The sequence below is a fragment of the Anas acuta genome, chromosome 2 (genome assembly GCF_963932015.1).
Source record: "Anas acuta chromosome 2, bAnaAcu1.1, whole genome shotgun sequence".
Taxonomy (NCBI): domain Eukaryota; kingdom Metazoa; phylum Chordata; class Aves; order Anseriformes; family Anatidae; genus Anas; species Anas acuta.
Window position 1 is genome coordinate 138,504,754 of NC_088980.1, and position 19,686 is coordinate 138,524,439.

Below are 19,686 nucleotides of genomic sequence, written 5' to 3' on the forward strand. Positions count from 1 at the left end.
CCTCTTTCAATTCTAATAGTTTTGTTTGTTTGATGTTCTGGTTGGTTGCATTGATTGAAAGAATGCTCAAATTTGCATGCTAACACCAGGTTTGCATGTATTATAACCTGGAAAACATTCTATATTTTGGAGCTAAAATTTTCCATCTTTGGCCTTTATCTAAAATAATTGTTGTTATTTCTATCTTTTTGTTGTTATTGTTGCTCTCATTTAGTCCATAGACATCTATTGTTTACAGTGGAAGAAAATAATTTCCTTTAGTATAAGAATTCCATAAAAAGAACATTTGAAGAGCTGTATATGGTGATTATACAGCTTGAGTTAGAAACTCGTTATCAGAATAGTCCTAGCTGTGAAGTGTTCTCTAGCATTTTGGAAAGAACTGGAGTTGATTTTGCAAGGTTTGTGTCTTGGTGAGTTGTCCTTTGTGTCCTTTCAATAACGAGCAATTTGTTGCAGCTGTAGCTAGCTATGAAGGTAGAAATAAGAAGGTAAAAATATCTGAAATAAGAAGGTAAAAATATCTGAAATAAGAAGGTAAAAATATACATTCTTTAGTCCACAAACTACTACAAGCTAACTGCACAAATGCTAGTACAAAATAGGGTAGTTGGTAAAGCCAAATAATCGATAAGACTACTTGATAACTTTTTTTGCGTTACTCCTTATGAATGTCTTCTGAAAGGTAACCAGATTAAACTTCACCACATCAGCTTCAAATGCCTTGGTAAAAGTATACAGCATGTTTAATAAAAAATTATACTAGTTATTCTTGATTTATTTTAGCTTTAAATGACAATGAATACACTGAGCTATATTGTTATTACTTAAGAATTAATTTTCATTATCCGAGTCTAGAGTGAATATAGTGTTGTGTTTGTGTGAGAAGTAGTTTACCAGTTCCTTATACATAGGATTTCAAAAATCATTTTCAAGGAAGAAAATGTTAATATAAGATGTTACATGTGCTCGTGAAGTTTATACTTTATAGTGCTTGTATATGATCATGTACTTGAAAACTCTGGGTCGCAATCTTATCTGGTATAAATATAGCTCCAATGATAGTGTATGGGGATCTGGCATGGTTTGTTGTAATCACATTTCTCTACCTATGTTGCTAATAAAAGCTTTTGTTATCATAAGTGGGAAAAAAAAATGCAAGTTACTACTTAATTGTTCTGCTTTTTTCTCCTCATTTTACTGTTGTCAAATCAACAAACAGTCTGATTTCCAAATCTGGAAATATTCAGCATTTTTTTAATGCTGCCACTTTTCTGTGGAACTATTTTTTTAAAGTTTTCTTCTAGATTGTTATAAAATATAAACTGCAAATCTCTTTGACCTCTTTGACCAATGTAGTTAATTGAGCAGGTTCGACTTCTCCCATTCTTCAAAATCTCTTCCTATTTAAGGATTTTTGGATTAATTAGTAGTAAAAAAAATAAATAAATTCTATAAATGCACCGAATTACTGGCTGGCATAAGCAGCCTGACAGATCATTTAGCACATTACTGTGGCCATACTATTTTGTGTTAATATTTTAACCCTTTACCTTCAGTTTGTATGTTTGTAGTGGTTATTTCAAAGTATTTTTGCATAGAGCTTAATTAGTAACTTTCTTTAACCAAAATAATTTGACATTCAATTAATAATTCTTCAAATAATAATAAAGTGGCCACCTCTAAAAATTTACCTGCTTGTAATGTTCAGTCTGCCTTATGTGCTACCTTGAACTAGATAGTTTCTGAAGGCAGACAGATATTCTCAGATTGATGGTGAAAACTCTCAAATTCACTACAAATTTTATTTTTTTTTTAGATAAAGCTTGATGGGGAGAAAGCTGTCATAGGGTAGCTGGCTTGAAACCTTTAAGCAGAAATTCCTTAAATGCCTAAATACCATAGACTAGGTCTTCCACTAGTTGCCAGGAAAGCCAGCATAGTTAGTAGACCATGTGTACATGTTAGTAGACATGTGCAGTGTCATTAATCTGCAAAGCATAAACAACAGTTAGGTGTCAGTTAGGTGTCAATTCAAGAAAACATTTAAGTGAAAGAATATTTTCCTTAATCACCCCTCTAGCTGGGGAGTAATGACCTCATTTGTTTCTCTCATTTATGCATATAAACTTAATGACTTGGTATGTAAGTTTACAGAATAGGTGCTAGTTGTGATTTTTTTTTTTTTTTTTAAGCCTATGGAATATACACTGATTACCAAGACTTGTCCCTCCACAGAACTGGAAGGATTGGAGCTTGTTTTATACATTGGAAACTCACAGACGTTTACATGTCTAATAATACTTTTTTTTTTTATTTTTTCTTCCATTTCCTCTCTGTTTATCAATATGAATATATTTTCACTTACATATAAGCAGTTGTTTGGATATTGAAGAAGAACTGCCTAAAAGTCATTATTGAAATATCTCAAAAAGGTACTTATTGGATTGTTTTTTTCAGGCAATGAAGAAGGCATCCAGGGGGTAGCAGAATCTGAGAGTGATTCAAGGTCAGAAAAACCTGGGCAGCTTGCTGCGGAGGCAGAAGATTGGGATGGGCCAGGTAGGAAAAAACAACTGAAAGCCATGAGAAATCTCTTAAACTAGAGATTTCCTATATTATTGTTGTTGTTATTATTATTATTATTATTATTATTATTATTATTATTATTATTATTGGCTGTGTTCTGCCTTGTATTGTTTTTCAATGAACTGTTTCTTTAACAATCTTTTGGCGTCCAAGATATTAATGAATAAGGACTAAGAGAAAGATGTTGAGTAAAAAAGGGTTTTGGCTATACCATTGTATAAATTGTTTCACATGGAATGTCTTACACATTTTCTTGATATAAAGGAAAGTGTTGATGCTTAAAATTTTAGGATTAAAATTGATCAGTAAATTCCCAGTTCCATGTCTGTATTAAGATAGAAGTTTTTCTGCTATATTTTCTGAGGCCAGACCAACCAGACACCATTGTACCCCCACAAGCTTTGTGCTTATATTTAGCAGCATGTTGAGATTAACAAACAGGTATGGAAACTACTGACATTTTCAAGGACTTTGATTACCAGGTTTGAACTTGATAGAAATCGTGTAGTAAACATGGTCATTGATTTTGGTTGAAAGAGAAACATAGATTGTAGACAATATGCTGCTAGAAGTTCACAGTAAAACATTAATTCATGTTAATATTTTTCTATTACGCACTTCTAAGGAGGCGCAAGCACAGTATTGCTAAGGTATAAAAAGTGATGGTAGCATGGGAATACTTTCCAAATATCTGTTCAATATAAATATGTAAAACCTCTGTTGTATCATAAGAGTACCTAAGACAAAGGGGTAAACTGTATTTTTGAATGAGGTGATTTTGCAGTTAAGTTCATCAGTGATTTCATGGGTATGGACTCTAGGTAGGGCCTTAAAAATCCATTATATTTAATATATTTTAATTGTGCTTTTGGAAAATGTGCATCTGAAACTAGACATACACTTAGAATAGCTGTATCTCTAATAAACATTTTCCCTAAAAAGGATGAACATGTCAGAAAAGAGTTTCAGAAGTGTTATATCAATAATTTATAATTCAATAATAATATTTCATTAGAAAAAAAATATTCTGTATTTCAATCACATTTTCATCCTTGCTTGATTTTGCAAATTACTGTGTGCTCTTCATGAGGAAAAGAATAATGCTAATGGTAATTTTCTGAAACCAGTACCTGGAAAATGCAATGCAAACAAAAATGAAGACATAGTAAATCTGATGGTTATGATGTCATTTAAAATGGTCTTAATGATAATATACAAGTAAGTTGATACTTTATATAAAGCACTATGGTGTTATATGAAAACAAGATCTTGTAATAAAGTACACTACAGTACATTTGAAGTAATACAAAGGGCATCCGTGGATGGACCAGAATAACCTTTTTTAACTTAACTGCAGATTTAAAGGCAGTTAATGATTAATGATTACTTAATGATGACTTAATGATTAACATATGGCTTGAAAAAAATTCATTAGAAATAAATTCTACCTTAAATATATACATTTTTGTTCATTGTTTAGTGTATAACATAGTATTCAACATAGTTGAAAATATATTTGTGTTGACTGTTGTCTTTTTATAGAAACATTTAAGATACATTTTTATGACTTTTTCGTTGGAAAAAAAATGTTTGGTTAAACAGCAAGATATCAAACAGTAAGATGTGTAATACATATTTATTGATAGCTTTGACATGGGTTGCGGTTTAACTTTTGCAAATGGTTGGCCAATGACATGAAATGAAGAGCTTTGTTTTATTTAAGTACAGATTTTTTAAAGGGACTAGTATGTATGAAGTATGGAAAGGAATGGATATATACCCCATGACATGCTCTCCATCATGCATGCTTTCTGAAATGAATTTGGTTATTTATTGATATGGGAAAAACAAACAAACAAACAAAAAAACACCACAGAAATTAATTTCAGCCATGTAGTACACGAAAAATGATAACTTCTTTTAGATCTTCAAAACAAACAAACAAACCCAAAGCATGAAATATTTTGCTTATTTAGGGGTTTATGCTAGCACCGCAGAAAAAAGAGCCATTAAAAACTTAGGTTTACTTAACTTCACCAGCTCACAGTACAGATGCTACCTTTATGAGTAGCTAGTCATAGTTTGTTATGGAGTCTACATCTGGTCTTTCTACCGAGATAAAGCTCTCAGAAAACAATGAAATGTGTTCTTCATGATGCAAGTTGATAGACTGGAAGTCTGAACTGTGACAACTTGACAACTCAGGGAAAATTCTTTATAAATTTAGAGCTTTTCTTTCCTTCCTTCCTTCCTTCCTTCCTTCCTTCCTTCCTTCCTTCCTTCCTTCCTTCCTTCCTTCCTTCCTTCCTTCCTTCCTTCCTTCCTTCCTTCCTTCCTTCCTTCCTTCCTTCCTTCCTTCCTTCCTTCCTTCCTTCCCTCCACTTTATGAAAAATCTACAGTTAAATGTGCTGTAGCTTCAAAGAGTTACCGCTGATGCAGTCTTTGAAATCACATAAACTTGCAACCTTCACTGACCAACAAAGAATTTCTGCAGTGATAATGCGTACTCTATGTAGTCACTTTGTTACCTGAATATACACATATTTTAAGTTATCTGTAATTTTTATTGGTTCATTGGTTTTGTCCTTTTTTTTTTTTTTAATGAGAAGACAACTCCGAAATAATGGAAACTGAGGTCAATAGACTGTGTATAGATACACAGTAAAGGACCTGATTCTTTTTCCTGTACGGCCAACAGCAGAAGTAAAAAAGAAAAAAAAAAATCTGCAAGACTGCGCTTGAACAAATTTTATATGAAAAGATTTATTCTTTAAAAGTGGAAGTAGAGATCATTTTACAGCCTTAAATATACTGTTTGTTATCAGATGCGCATCTTGATATGTGTAGATGCACATAGTATATGCATATAGCAATATGCATGTATTATATATATGATAATCCTTTGTATTATTGCTAGGTTATCAGTGCACATGAAGAAAGTGATCAGTGTTTTAACAGATAATGAACAAAAAGAGTATCTCCTGCATGTCTTCTACAGACTATCAATCACACAAGAATAGGATCATCCCCTTTCTTACTGCATATCTATTCTATGTAAGCCTGCCCAACTTGGGGAACTGTGAATTAAATATCCTAGAGGTTCCATGCTTCCGTACCAGAACTCTTTTTAATGTGAATACATTCACTATATTGTCAACTATTTTATACTTATTCCCTATACAAGCCATTACCTTCCCAGCCATATAGGAGCACAGCTTTATTACAGAACATGTTGAGTTTGTGAGTTGGATGGTCTTGAAAGTCAGTGTCAGAAGTTCTTTTGATATGTATCTGAAATTATCGTAGAAAGTGAGCTAATGTGGTTTGTCCACATAACCAAAATGAAAAAAAAAAAAAAATAAGCAATGGAAAATAAGACTTACAACTCTCTTTGCCATTTTATGGTTATTTTTTATGTACTGTTTACATTCATCTACACATTAAGTGAAAGTTTCCCATGTGTAAAATTCTGCCTCAAGTAAATCGACAGAATTTCTACTATTGATAATAGTAAAGCAGGATGAAGTCATAACTCATGTGAAATCTCAGGAGATTCATCATGACTCATATACATATATCAAGGAATATAGAAAAAAACATTTAAGATGGTTAAATATAACACAGTGTAGTTTCTTTTTATTACCATTGCAAGTTGGTGTTTTTCTTAAAATATATCAGAAAGGGTAAGAAAAATAGTAAATACAAAGTTAAATAGTGCTTTAAAGTAATGATATGCTGCGTGTGACACTGCTATGAATTTTTAATAAAAGATACACTAGTCTTTCATGTGAATTCTGAAGTATTGCTTTAGCAGGATGTGGATCAGAAAGATCCTTGTGAACATTTCACATGCCAGGTTCACATTTTTACCTGTTACAAAAGGTAGCTTGAAAAGCTTTTCTGAATAGATTTCCTGTAACCATTCATAAGAACTGCTGTAAATATGTATTGATTGTTGGGCTAAATCTGCATTATTTCATAATACTCTAAGCAGTTTGTGTTACAAAGCAAGAGTGTATAATATGGATTGGAATGGTTGGTAGGCCACTGCAGGATGGAAACAGATATTAATGATAGTCTTTCTTTTTTTTTTTTTCCTTCTTTCCTTTTTTTTTTTTCTTTATTTTTTTTTCTTTTTTTTTTCTTTCTTTCTTTCTTTCTTTTTAAACCAGCCCTAAGAAGGACTTGGAGATTACTGTCCCGATTTCGTTTCTTTTTTGATTGGGGGATGTGGTAGATATAAGATCTTGGAAATGCTATTTGATGTAAATTAACAAAAATCCATGAAACATAGTTAACCATAGATATAGTCTGACAGTAAGAAGAATATTGTGAAGAAGCAGAGGAAATCATAGAACGACTGTGTGTTACTCTGACAGTGAATCGGTATTATCTCTGCTATCAGATAATGCAGTTATCATTAATTTTCACATTTGCATTTCAATCTTTGGAAGGAAATGACTCTTGCCGGATGAAGATAAGAGCTCTGTACCACTATAATGAACCATCATTTTATCCCGATGCTTTGTATCCATATGAAAATGAGGCTGGGTGGTGGTGTGGTATGTGAGGAGGGGGTGGGGGGGGGTCACAGAAACATTATAACAAAGTGTCAAAATCACTACAGACTTTTGGAGCCCTTTATGAAACAAGAGGCAGTCTAAATAAATCTTCTGTAGTGAAGTGGGTATTGGATTAAAAGAAGAGAGCCCAGCTCCTATACCAGGGTGTTGGGAGGGGGGATACAGGAGATGGGGAGAATTTCTGTGGATCTTGATCTGGTTCTGTCGTTAGTTTGGAACTAAGAGGGGGCCATGCAGAATGTAGGGGGGTAATAGTCATCAAATTAACTCACGGACTGCAGGTCTTATTTTGACACTTGAATACTATTGAGGTTGGTGAAGCTAATGGGAATGAACCACTGACTTCATGCTTTGGTTCTGACACTGGAGCTGTTTTGGGAGGTCACCACACCTGTGTGTTAAGTGTTTCAAATAATTTTCACTCTTGTACATAGAACTGAACCAGGTCTTCAAGGACTGTGGTATTCCCAGGCCTTTTCATGCATAGCACAGCTTACTGTTGATTACCTGAAACTCTGTCAGCACTGCAGACCTCTGCAAGGCATTGTTCTATTTGAGGTCTGATTGCTTAACTAAAACCATTTTTCCCCAAGTACTCTTGCATTATATTCACCTTGTTTAACCTTAGTGGTGTACTTAGTGATTTTATCCATACATCATTATGACTCGCTATCAAATGTCTGCTAGAAGCATGAACTCTTGAAGACATCCCACACATTTTTTTGTGACAAAAGCTGAGATTCTTATATCATCAAATGATGGTATTTAAATATACAATATTTTAAAAGTCAATATTAGTGTATAACATGCAAGCATTTTATATAGGAGCCAAAAATAGGAGCACCAGGATGTGGTACTTTTGTCCAGGGTCAGTGCTGAGGTGGTGGGACTGAGAAATTATTCTGCTGGCTGTAGCAGCTGGTGCAAACCCTTCTGAGGGCCCCACCTCTCTGCTCTAACCTGATGAGCATGTTCAGCATGTTCCTCTTGTAAAGAGAAGATGCAGGGCTAAGAGCTGTAAGGAAAACTAGGTTACACATATGTTAGTGAATTCAGTAGTCACAGAAACTGAAGAATACATACCAGTGAAGTGCCAAAAATGTCCCTGGCATGATTGTGGTTGAGGCCAGCTGGCACTCTTCCAAAATAATTCCCAAATTTCAGGGAGCATTGCAGGGAGCCTACTCAATAGGTAATTTGTATGCAGTAACCTACTGAAAGGCTAAGGGAGTCTTCCAACACATCGATGTGGCCCATTTCATATTATTTAGCCTCAGTGCCCAGAACTTTTCTTTGGCACATGTAATTAGCTTTCCTTTACCAGAAGGAAGGTTTTCTTCCTTCTTTTACACCCTTGAACAGATGTTGCTAGTACAGAAACTATCTTTTCTGCAAGGCAATTGATCTTGTTGCCAGGCTGTTCCCTCTAAAACCCTGAAAGATGAGAAAATGAGAGTGGTTGTGTGAACTAACATGGAAGTAGCAACCTAATATTTGCAGCCATCTTTCCTACATGCAAGCCTGTTTGTAGGGAACAGACTGTTGCGTGAGCTACTGAGTAGGTGTAATAGGTAAAATCAAGCAATGAGGAGAGTTTTTAATTCTATGTCCACTCCTGACCATATATATGCCAGCTAACCAGAAATGGCAGTCACCAAGGCTTGAAAAGAAAATTGAGATGTTTCCACAATAGGCAGTTCTAAGTATTGAAAACAAAGAGATATTTACTATCCTGAAGTCACTTGCTCTTATGGTGACTTCTGTGGAATCCTTTTCATGGTTCAAGGTGTAAATATTGTAAGATTCTATAAACTTGGAGATAAACCTTACCGTATTTGACTTGTGACATAAAATATCGATGAAGTTAATCGCTGGCTACTGGAGCCCTTATCAAGCACTCAACTGTTTTGTCATTAGAGATGCCATTTCCTTAACATCGTTTCATGCAAGTAACATTTATGTAAATTTAAATTCTGTTTAAAAATTAGGTGCTATGGAAATGCACCTAGTTTAGAAGTAACATTTTCTCATTCTACACATTTTAAATGTGTAGAGCTTTAATTTTGTTCAAACAAGTAGCCTTTTAGAATATTTTCAAACACAGAACTTCATTTTAATGCTCGTCCAAGTGCTTCAGAAAAGTGAAACTATCTAAAACCTTCAAGCCTATTAGTGTTTAGTTTGATGGCATTTGTATAATATTTCTGGGCCTTTATTTACCCAGTTGTGAAGTATTTACTTGATGTTGCATGGCTTTTCATTTTCAGTATTTTAGGTGTAAATTGTGCTTTGGAAACTACCTTAATCTGCAAGTGAGCAAGTTTTCAGACTAAATAGACTCAATTTCATTTGATCCAGGACCTTCCTAAATTCTTTTCTACTTGTATATGTACAGCATGAGGCAAGAACATCATCCTGAACTGTAAAATGTACTGGACTCTGAATGAAAAGTGATACACATTAGAATTGTATTCTATTTTGATTGGCATTTATGTTTCAAGCACAAAAGACTTCTTGTTCTCTGAAAAAAGTTGATAGCTGGGAAAGGCATGTGCAAGGGACAAATGATCAGATTTACTAGGTACTTCACTTTGGACATGATACACTATATAGTGGATATTATGTGAAGTACAAATCCCTGTAGGTCACACAGTGAAGGACTCGTAGTCTGTGAAAGTCTGCAGGGAATCAATGAACATCTGCATTACAATACATTGTTTCTTGTAGTTTCATGCACCAAGGGACCTGCAGAGGCTGGCAGAAAGCTTTGCACTTTTCAGCTGTCTCTACTGTAGTGTGGTCATAAAAGCAATATAACACCCCGGTAATTGCAAAGGACTAGGAGACAATGTCTGTTTTGGGAAACAGATGGAGTGAGAATCAAAAGGGACATTTAATTGGTTCACAACTATTTTGCTCTTTGTTGTGTTTTCCTCGTTAATTCAACTAAGATTATTGCATGCAGAATACTGCATAGGAACATTGCCTTGAACAGCTGAAGGATGGATGTGTTAATACAATGAACTGTATGCACAACTTAGTGTTATTTACCATGCAACGCAATAGTGCAGCAGTTGGGTGCTAGTACCTACAGAGCAATGCTGGTGTCTTTATTAATTAAGTTGGCAGCTTTCTTTTGGCTACAGTGATGTGTTGTGTGTTCAGCATATATAATTAAAGAACATATTTTGGTTTTCAGAATGTATTTTCCTCTTCCCTCATTTACTTCCTTCCTGTTAAGACATCATAACATAAAATTTTAAATAATGTAACCAACCAAACACATTATCACCAGAAGCCATTATACCTCCATTTGAGAGAACCAGCTTTTGCTGAAAGCAAATTTAATATGACGCGTCAGTGACAAACTAGATATGAATATTTACCCAATAAAATTACACAGTTCAGAATGGTTCTGAGTCTGGAAATGGAGCTGAATAGAGTGGTCATGGGATGGCAAGAGTGTCCTAAGGGCAATATCCTTGTCAAAATTCTGACCCCGACTTCAGTATTTGTGTTTAACTTAATGATACCAGATTAACTCACATTTGATTTTATGTTTCTAATTATCTCATTTCATTTTTTAGGCCATTTTACCATTGCATGTCCAAAGGAAGAATATGGATTGAATAGTAGATCTTTCTTTCTCTCCTTGATGTAGGCTTCAGACAAGGGTGTGTGTAAACCATCTTTGTATACAAAGTGCAATGGTGGTAATTGCTGGAGAAGTGCTGGAGTAAACTTTTATGCAATCATTCAACACTTATTCATCAATATGACAAAAATAAGCATGGTTATCTTAATAGAATCAGACCTCATTTTTGTTTAGTTAAAATAGTTTTTAGTTATTTAAATATGTTCTAATGAGAGTCAGTGAAGGAAGGAAGGAAAGAGAAAGAAAGAAAAAGAAAGAAATAAAGGAAAGAAAGAAGGAAAGAATCTAGTAGTTAGAAACGTGGCCCAGAGTTTAAAAAAAAAAAAAAAAAAGTAATATAATACATATATTTGGTTAGGCAGATAAGAATTAAAGCCTTTGTGTCTGGAAAGCCGTAATGGCACAATAGCACTAGTGCCTAGTTTTTCCTACAGTCAGCTTGTTAGTTTAGACTTTCCAAAAGAGCTGTGCAGAAGCCATCTGGGTTCTTGGCTTTTTTTTTTTTTTTTAACCTTACTCTTTCCCTTCCTCCCTTACATCCTTTATCTCCCTCAAGACCCTCAAACAATTTATTCATGCTGGAAAACTTGAACAGATGAACAGACATACTTGGCTTCTCAACATATTCTTGGGGATTACAAATAGAGAAACTTTCCAGTATTTTTTGTAATTTTGTCTTGAGTGAGTATTCCAGGATTATGCAGTGGTTTACTGTTTTTTTATGAAGAAAAATTGTCTGATACATTTCAGGGATTGAGGATGAAGTTGTAAAAATGATACGTTACTTAAAGAAAATACTCAAGTGGAATGATTCAGGTCTGTGCTTCTCTGATTTTATGGTGATATAGTTTCATTAATATCAAAGGTATTTCATCAGCATAAAAACACAATGATGGATTATTATGGATAATTTAGAAAGATAAGATAATGCACACTATGAACATAATGTTCCAGAGTGGTTCATTGAGAGAGTAGTGTTTGGGATGGGTGGTTCTTAAAGGAGACTGAATTTCAAATGACATCTTTGTGTGAAGAAAGGACTTCATTAAGTTATCTGAAATTTAGTACTTCTATTGTGGTGCCAAAGCTACTAATCGGTTAAGAAATCTTTGGCTTACATATATAAATAAATACTAGTTCTTTAAAAAAAAAAAAAAAAAAAAAAAAAAAAAAAAAGAGAGAGAGACTATCTGGGAAGCAGTCATGATTAGCATTCACTGAAAGTTCTTTTAAGTGTAATAGAGTCATGTATACAATGTGTATAAATGTATACAAAAATACATATATATTAATATATAAATGTATACATTAATACATACATATTAACATATAATATACATTAATGTATACAATATTGTATATGCTTCATATTGTTTATTATAATTTAATAATAATATAATAATATAATTATAATTTTAAACTTTACTATTTTTGGTATTATCATTTATACTTTGTGGATTTTCATTGACTTATTCTTTGGCCCAAATTACAGAATTTGGACTTTTATTTGGACATTTTGGCCCAAATTACAGAATTCCTTAGTATTTGATATCGATTACTTTTCAAAGTATGTATTGGATCTCAATTTTTCTCAGAAATTTTCTTTAAAAGGTACTTTCCAAATATATGCCTATTTCTAACAGAAGAAAAAAAAACACCCTATAACAAAACAACAGATAATTTGGTGTGTTGCAGTCTGATAAGAGCTAGCATTTAGTTTAATTACTATACCCATAATATTTTAGCCATCAAATTTTGAGCCTCTTCCAAGGAAATTAATTTTTCTCTCATCTTGTCCTGCTAATCCTTGTTTTAGTAGTTAAAACTTTCTTAATTTTCTTTCCCATATCATCATGCCATGTGTGAATGATATAGAATTGAAGAACTGTGTGAAAAGTTTGTTGACAGGGAAGGGAAGAGGAGAAGAGCAATACAGAATTTAAAATGCCACATGCCAGAAGACAGCTTTAGGGGATGCTGGAGAAGTGTTCTTGCATATTACTGGGGTACCTTCAAACACAGTATCTGACAGAGTAATGTACAATGAGGAGCATTGAACTCTGTCCTATATGATGTTGAAAGTAAGCATTAGATTCCTTTAATAACTTCCAGTAGGAATATATCCAATTATATAAAACCTGTTCTTCTTCAATTCTGCCTGTTCTTGTTATGTTTTACAACGCCACATGCATTTTGACAGGCGTGATGCAGTGGATTAATTGTTCTGATTCATTGGTTTCATAGTGTTCAGTGTTCTATATACACTGGGGGAACTCAGTCTAGAAGTTAAATAATAGTTTGGTAGTACTTAGAAACTGTGATCCTACCTATTAAAATACCTTTTACCATTGCCTGCTTTTTATTTTTTCTTGTAAAAGAGACAAAAGTCACTTAAATGTGTAGCAAAGCATGTCACATTGCTATCACTATTTCTCAGCTTCTGGGATCATTGCCCTAGAAAAACTCTATGTGCTTTTCCCCAAAGCTTGGACAGATCATGACGCTTATCTAAAGAGAAAAATGATATATTTTTAAAAGAAAAATGCTGACCTAGTTAGTAAGGCTTGAAACCATTCATTAATTAGAAGTCATAATTGCAATTACATGGTAAAATTAATTTATCACGAAAATAATCCTATCAGTTTTCCTTTTTGGAAAAATGGAACCAAATGATTTTAGCAGCCCACGTTGCTTAAGGCTGATATTTCAGTGATATTGGTTGAGAGTGAATAAAGTAATCAAATTCCATTTTCAAGATCTAAAATTCTCATACTGCATCAATGATAGTTTATATATTATATGAGTTTCACTTGAATTGTAATTTTGTAATTACATATAATATATAAAGCATATAAGCACAGATAAATGCATAAAAGGAAAATAGTGTGGTGAAATTTAAAGAGTGAATTGAAGATAACAAAGCACATAATATATAGAAAAATTTATGTAATATGGCAAGTATGCTACAATGTATAAAATTCAGAATGCCTTTTCTATCCTCAGGCTATTTAGAATTCCTTGATATTCAAATCTTAATGTACATTAAATGGAATTTAAGGAGGTCCACTTTGCTGGACCTCAGGCAGACTTAGCAAGTAGTACTCCTTAGGGATACCACTTAATGTATATATTTGCAAAGATGTTACAGCCATGAAATATAGTCCTTTGATGACATCATAACTGTGAAATATGACTTTATTTTGCTCACCAGCAGTCAGGGTTTTGCTTTATCTATATTAAGCAGTCTATGCATAAATAAAGAATACCAAATACTGAGGCTGATTGCTCTAACCCAACATGACCACCTTCAGTTGAAGTACTCATCACTCCATGTGATGCCCGATGGGTTTCAGGGAAACTCTATCTGCAGAGTGAAGTGCCATCAAATATGGTAGTTTAGCATTGTCTTCACCCCAGAAATGTGGTAATAAATAGAGTGGATACTGTTAGACAGCTACATGCCTAAATCCAGCAATTATTTACACTGATTTAAATTTTAACAGAGGGCAGAAATATATTATTTCATCTTTGGGTAGGCAAACTTTGCATTCACATATTCGGTCCTGTTGAAGTAAACAGAAAATCCACACATAGATTGTGATGGAGTTAATACCTAGTTTATTAATAGCTAGCAGTCTATTAACTACTAATTAATTTATAAATGCATATGTTGTTTGTATAGGACTCACAACTACACTCACCTTATAGGAGAAAGACCAATAGCCATAGTCATGAGGTATTCACCCAAGACTTTGTTATGAATGGGAGATAGGAACAAGTATACTCTTGAGCATCAGAAAATCTCTTAAGTGTCCAAGAAAGAGATCATAGAACAGTGCAAGAAATATATACTAAATACATTTTTTCAGATTAATCAGGGGTCGTCCTCTTCTCACAGGTAACTAGTGATAGGACTAGAGGGAATGGCCTCAAGTTGCACCAGGTGAGGTTTAGGTTAGAAATTGTGAGACATTTCTTCTCAGAAAGATTAGCCAGGCATTGGAACAGGTGTCCCAGGGGAATGGTGGTGTCACTGTCCCTTGGGGTGTTCAAGGAAAGGTTGGACTTGGAGCATAGAGACATAATTTAGTGGGTGATACTGGTAGTAGGGTGATGGTTGGACCAGATGATCTTGAAGGTCTCTTCCAACTTTAATGATTCTATGATTCTATGATTTGAAAATAGGATCAATAGGTCCCTTTTTATTTATTTATTTTTCTTCAGGTGATAAAAAAAATCTACATTTATAAGAACTTTTCTGGTCTTCCAGGTTGTCACCCTGCAAAGCACTTACAAACTTTTAATTTAATGCATATGAGCATGCTGTTGAGCAAGGAAAGAACTACTCACGTGCATTAAGTTAAGCATACATGTAAGTGTTTGTAGGATTGCGGCCTTAGGTCATAAGCTCTTCCAAGCATGAGCTGCCTTTATCATTGTACTTTCTACATACTAAGTGACCTGTTAGCAAGCACAAATTAATAGGGATGCAAATCTAAACAACGCTAAAGGCCCGTTTCCACTCTTCTGACAATGTTAAAGGGCGTTAAAGTAAATTACTTCAGTAAGACCCAGTATTCTGAATACAATAAATAAGGAATTCAAATTGCATCTTGAGTTTCCATTAATTACAGAATATTGTTTTATGGATTTGCTTGTTTTTCTAACTTTCTGTTTGGAAACTTCTTATATTTTATGAAAATTTTTATACAATTATACAGGATGTTTGATTTGTATATATGTTTAAAAATGTACAGTTTTTTCTTTTTAGAAACAGGAGATTAAATCTTGTGGCTGCTGTTTAGTTTGATTTCACAGTGGCTGTTCATTGTGGGTGTGAGATAATACATTAATTTTATAAATAACAACTCATTTGGGTTTTGCAATTTTTTTTTTATTTTTTTATATTTTGTTTGCTTTTTAAAAAAACAACCCTCATATTTCTTGTCTCTGATAACAGCTGTGAAATACAGACATGGCATAATACACTTATAAATATGTTGATATTATGAGTAGGCACTGGTTGAGGGGAGAAGATGTAAAAAATATTGCCCGGGATTAGAAAAGGATTGTGATAGATGATGATCAAAATTTTCCTAGGGACAAATCTTTTGTTATTGGAAACATTTAACATTTGTTTTATTACCTTTTACATTTATTTTTTTTTTTATTCTTAAATAAAATTTGGCTAAAGGGGCATTCTGAAATAGAAAGTGTGTAAAACAGCATTGGTTCTTAGTTTCTTCTTCTGAAAGTCAGTCAAATCTCCTGCCTTTTGTTTTAATTATTGTTTAAATTGGTATTTAGATAAGATTTAAATACTGACTCATTGCACAGCTGACTGTTACATGATGCTTTTTCTAGCATTAGCTGACAAACTAAAGCTTATCTTAGCAGGTAAGGGGAATAAAAGAAAACATGCCCATTTAAAGCTCATATTTTTCTCTATGTGAGTTTTTTAATTGTGGCTCTTTCTGTTTATATTTTTCATTGACTTTATTTTTTTTTTTTACTTACTATTCACCTTTCACCTTCCTTATGCAATATTTGTAATAATAAAGCAAGTCCACATATGCTGTTTTTCATTGAACTTAACATTTAGTTATGCACTGTGAGATATTGGGTTTTAAATTATTTATCTGAATAAGTTTACTTCATATCCAGTGTCCTATGATATGATTTCCTAATGATTTCCTAACCTTGATATGATAGTTTTTTGTAATAATTGCTCAGTCTTACTTACCTGTTGTATCTGTCATCCCTGCCTTTCTGTCTGCATTTGTGTTCCCCTTCACACACGCACACGGTCACAGCACAGTGTTTGTTGAGATGGCAGTCCAGTGGTACTTCATGGAACAAGTGCTTTTACAGTTCAGTTACTTAACAAATGAGTCACAGAAAATGTGTTCAGCAAAGAGTCAGTTTCCCCAGTGTATACATATGCTGGAATAAAACAACATTTTCCTCTTCAAGTTTTGTTTCCTTAAATAAAAAAAGAAAAAAGGAAATCTTTTTATTCTTTCCATTCCCTTTTGATCATTCATAATTTCTGATCATCTCCTTTTATATTCCTGGTCTGACTTTGTTCATGCTCTCATTTTTGCTCTGCTCTGCACTCATTTTCTATTTGTCATTTATTTCCTTTGATTCTGTTAACGTAATTTTTCCGTGTGTTTTGTGTCTTTCATACATTATAATTATAAAATATTTCATTTAAAAAAAATATTTACCTAGCTTTCTAAGTTTGGATACAGTGTTTCGTACAGTATTTATCAAGGAGACTATAGTGAGAAATGAGCACGCTATTACTGTTCTTGGCTTAGCTGTATTTTCAAAGAGCATCTGCTGGTGTTCATTTGATTTTTTTTTTCATCAGCTATGTATATAACACACATACATATCATCAATTCAATGAAAACACCACAGAGAAAATGAATTTTATGAAATTGGAAGGAAGTTTGCAGCAAACAGTGGATTATATTGGTGTTATATAGCTATCTCATCAAAAGGTAGCAAATGCACAAGACCTTTTGCGCTTTTCAATTTGAAAGAAAATGATTTCATTAGAAAAAAAAGAACCATCACTCTGGATGTTGGAGAATGCCAGAGCCTGATGAAACCAGCTGAAGAGACAAACTGAGTGTACGGATGCAGATTAGCCTTCAGAAGATGAGGGTGTAAAAGGGATTTAATGGTAGGATGGATTATAGAAATCCTTGTAACAATGTTAAATAATTATAGTTCCAGCCGAGATCAAAGCAGTGCTGATTGAACCCCCTCAAGCTGTTAACACGGAGTATCTTGAAGAAAAAAAAAAAAAAAAAAAAGGAAAAAAAAAAAACCCTCTGAGATTGGTCAGCCTGTGCTGACAGTGTCCTCTGATCTGTGGAAGTTCTGGCTGTGTTGAAGGTACAAGTTGTGGGGGAGGGAAGGATGGAGGGAAAAAAAAAATCAGCCAGAGTAGCGTATTTGGGAGGATTTTTTGTTTGTTTTTTTAAGGAAGGAGGAAGAGGGTATTAAAATCAACGTTACTAGAGTTCACACACTGATTGAAATTGCAGTAAACTTGTACACAATTGGCTTCTTTCCATATTGGAAAAAGGATTAAATTTCTTTAGCAGAACTCTGGTCTGTAACAGAAAATGATTAGACTCTTTTTTTTTTTCTTTTTTTTTTTTTTTTTTTTTCTCCTTGCCTTTTAAACCACAGTTCCTATATACATACCTGCCCAGCAACAACTATTAGTAGTGATAACTTGAAGAACGCCTTTGTAGTAGCGATATTTAGCTGCAGGCAGAGAGTATAGTTGCTATGCCCATTCAACAGCATTAAACATTTATTCTCATTGCTTTGCCTTCCTGGCATTCATGCCTGGAGGATTATGCTTATGCCTCTATTAATAAAAAAAAAAAAAAAGAGAAGTCCTCTTTAGTTAAATCCTTATGGTTTGGTGGCATAGGAAATTGTGGCATAGCCAAAGCTTTTCCTTTTATGCAGCTGTCTGTAAAGTGCAGCACATATAGTTTATTTCAAACAACAACAAAAACTCTGGCCATGTTGAAGTGTATTTCTACAAGTGTAATAGCATGTTGGTTCAGTGGCAGACAATGCTAGAGTGCACTCAAAACCAAGGGTGGAAAGGACATCTCACGGACTAGATGTGAGTAGAAGGAGTGATTTCATCTAGGTCACAGTTATTTTGTGCTGGGACTACAGGTGAGAGAGAACATCCAATGGACATAAAGGGTTAGAACTGTCAGACATCTCCCTTTGGGCATAGCAATGCCATGGGAAAAGGTGTTTCAACAAGGTTTCATCCATAGGGCAGGAAGACTTTGCCATTGTGTACATTTTGCCAATGAGTGGCCTGCAGCTGACCTTAAACCTTTAGCTTTGGAAAGGTTAAGCGATGCTTATAAAGAAAAAGGACTCCAAAATGTTAAGTTCCTGGAAATTCCAACATATATGTAGTCTCTCTCTCTCTCCAGGTGTGTAAATGCATGCATGTGGCTGCATGTTTAAACAAATTTGAGTACTTTGTTGCCTTTACACTGTTGCCTGTACACTGTACTCAGTGTACAAAATGCCACTCAGAGAGTATTTCAGAAAACTTCTTGATATTTGAGAATAATGATGCATGGCCAAACCCCAAACCTTTTATCTGATCACTGCATAAGAAGCTGTGGTAGTATTTTCCTTTTTTTTACAGACTAAAGTTTGCATCAAATGTTAATACTGTTTTTAAATCTCAAAGATAATTTTGGTGTTGGGTTATGAACTGTTGTATGTGAGCTCTCTAGGGACTTCCGTTAACCTATTAACTTAGGTAAGCTGCTTCTTACTTGCTTAAATCTGAGTAGTCAGCTTTTATGTGAGAGGAAAGTAGGAGTTAGGGATCCTTAAAGAATTCTGTGTACCTTGGGTCAGGGATGAAAATATCTAAATGGTACCATCTCCAGGGTATTTTGTGGCTATTTTCTGTAAAAGTATGACAGTCTTTGCAGGCATCTCAGAGTGTGCATAGATCATTAAGTTACAGGTACACACTCTGTAGCTCTATTTTCCTGGCCAAATACTATGGAAAATGTGAAAGTCTATCTGCTGATGATACTTGTGACATTGAATCACCTTGTGGGGTTAGATTATGCAGAAGATATTGTAGCTAACATGAGTTTTCCTGTTGAAGTTGAGATCTAAGACAAGATAGAAGTGAACTTGCAGTAATTGCTAAGGCATCTTAAGATCTGCAAAGTTGTTTATATACCTTACTCTATTTAACATATAGTGGTTCAAAAAGTTAAACACATCTGCAGGAGGAGGGTGTAATTTTTAATCAAACAGGAATTTACACTGCTGGA

The 19,686-nt window shown here is 34.0% G+C and overlaps 1 protein-coding gene across 4 annotated transcripts in view; it reads left to right on the forward strand.

Annotated features, from left to right (window-relative positions):
* ZFPM2 (zinc finger protein, FOG family member 2) overlaps positions 1–19,686 on the forward strand; it is a 318,344-nt gene that overhangs the window by 81,864 nt on the left and 216,794 nt on the right. For all 4 annotated transcript variants that reach the window (XM_068672479.1, XM_068672481.1, XM_068672480.1 and 1 more), the window contains one exon: positions 2,461–2,562. In XM_068672479.1, the coding sequence (XP_068528580.1) occupies positions 2,461–2,562 (102 nt within the window). The remainder of the gene's footprint in view (positions 1–2,460; positions 2,563–19,686) is intronic.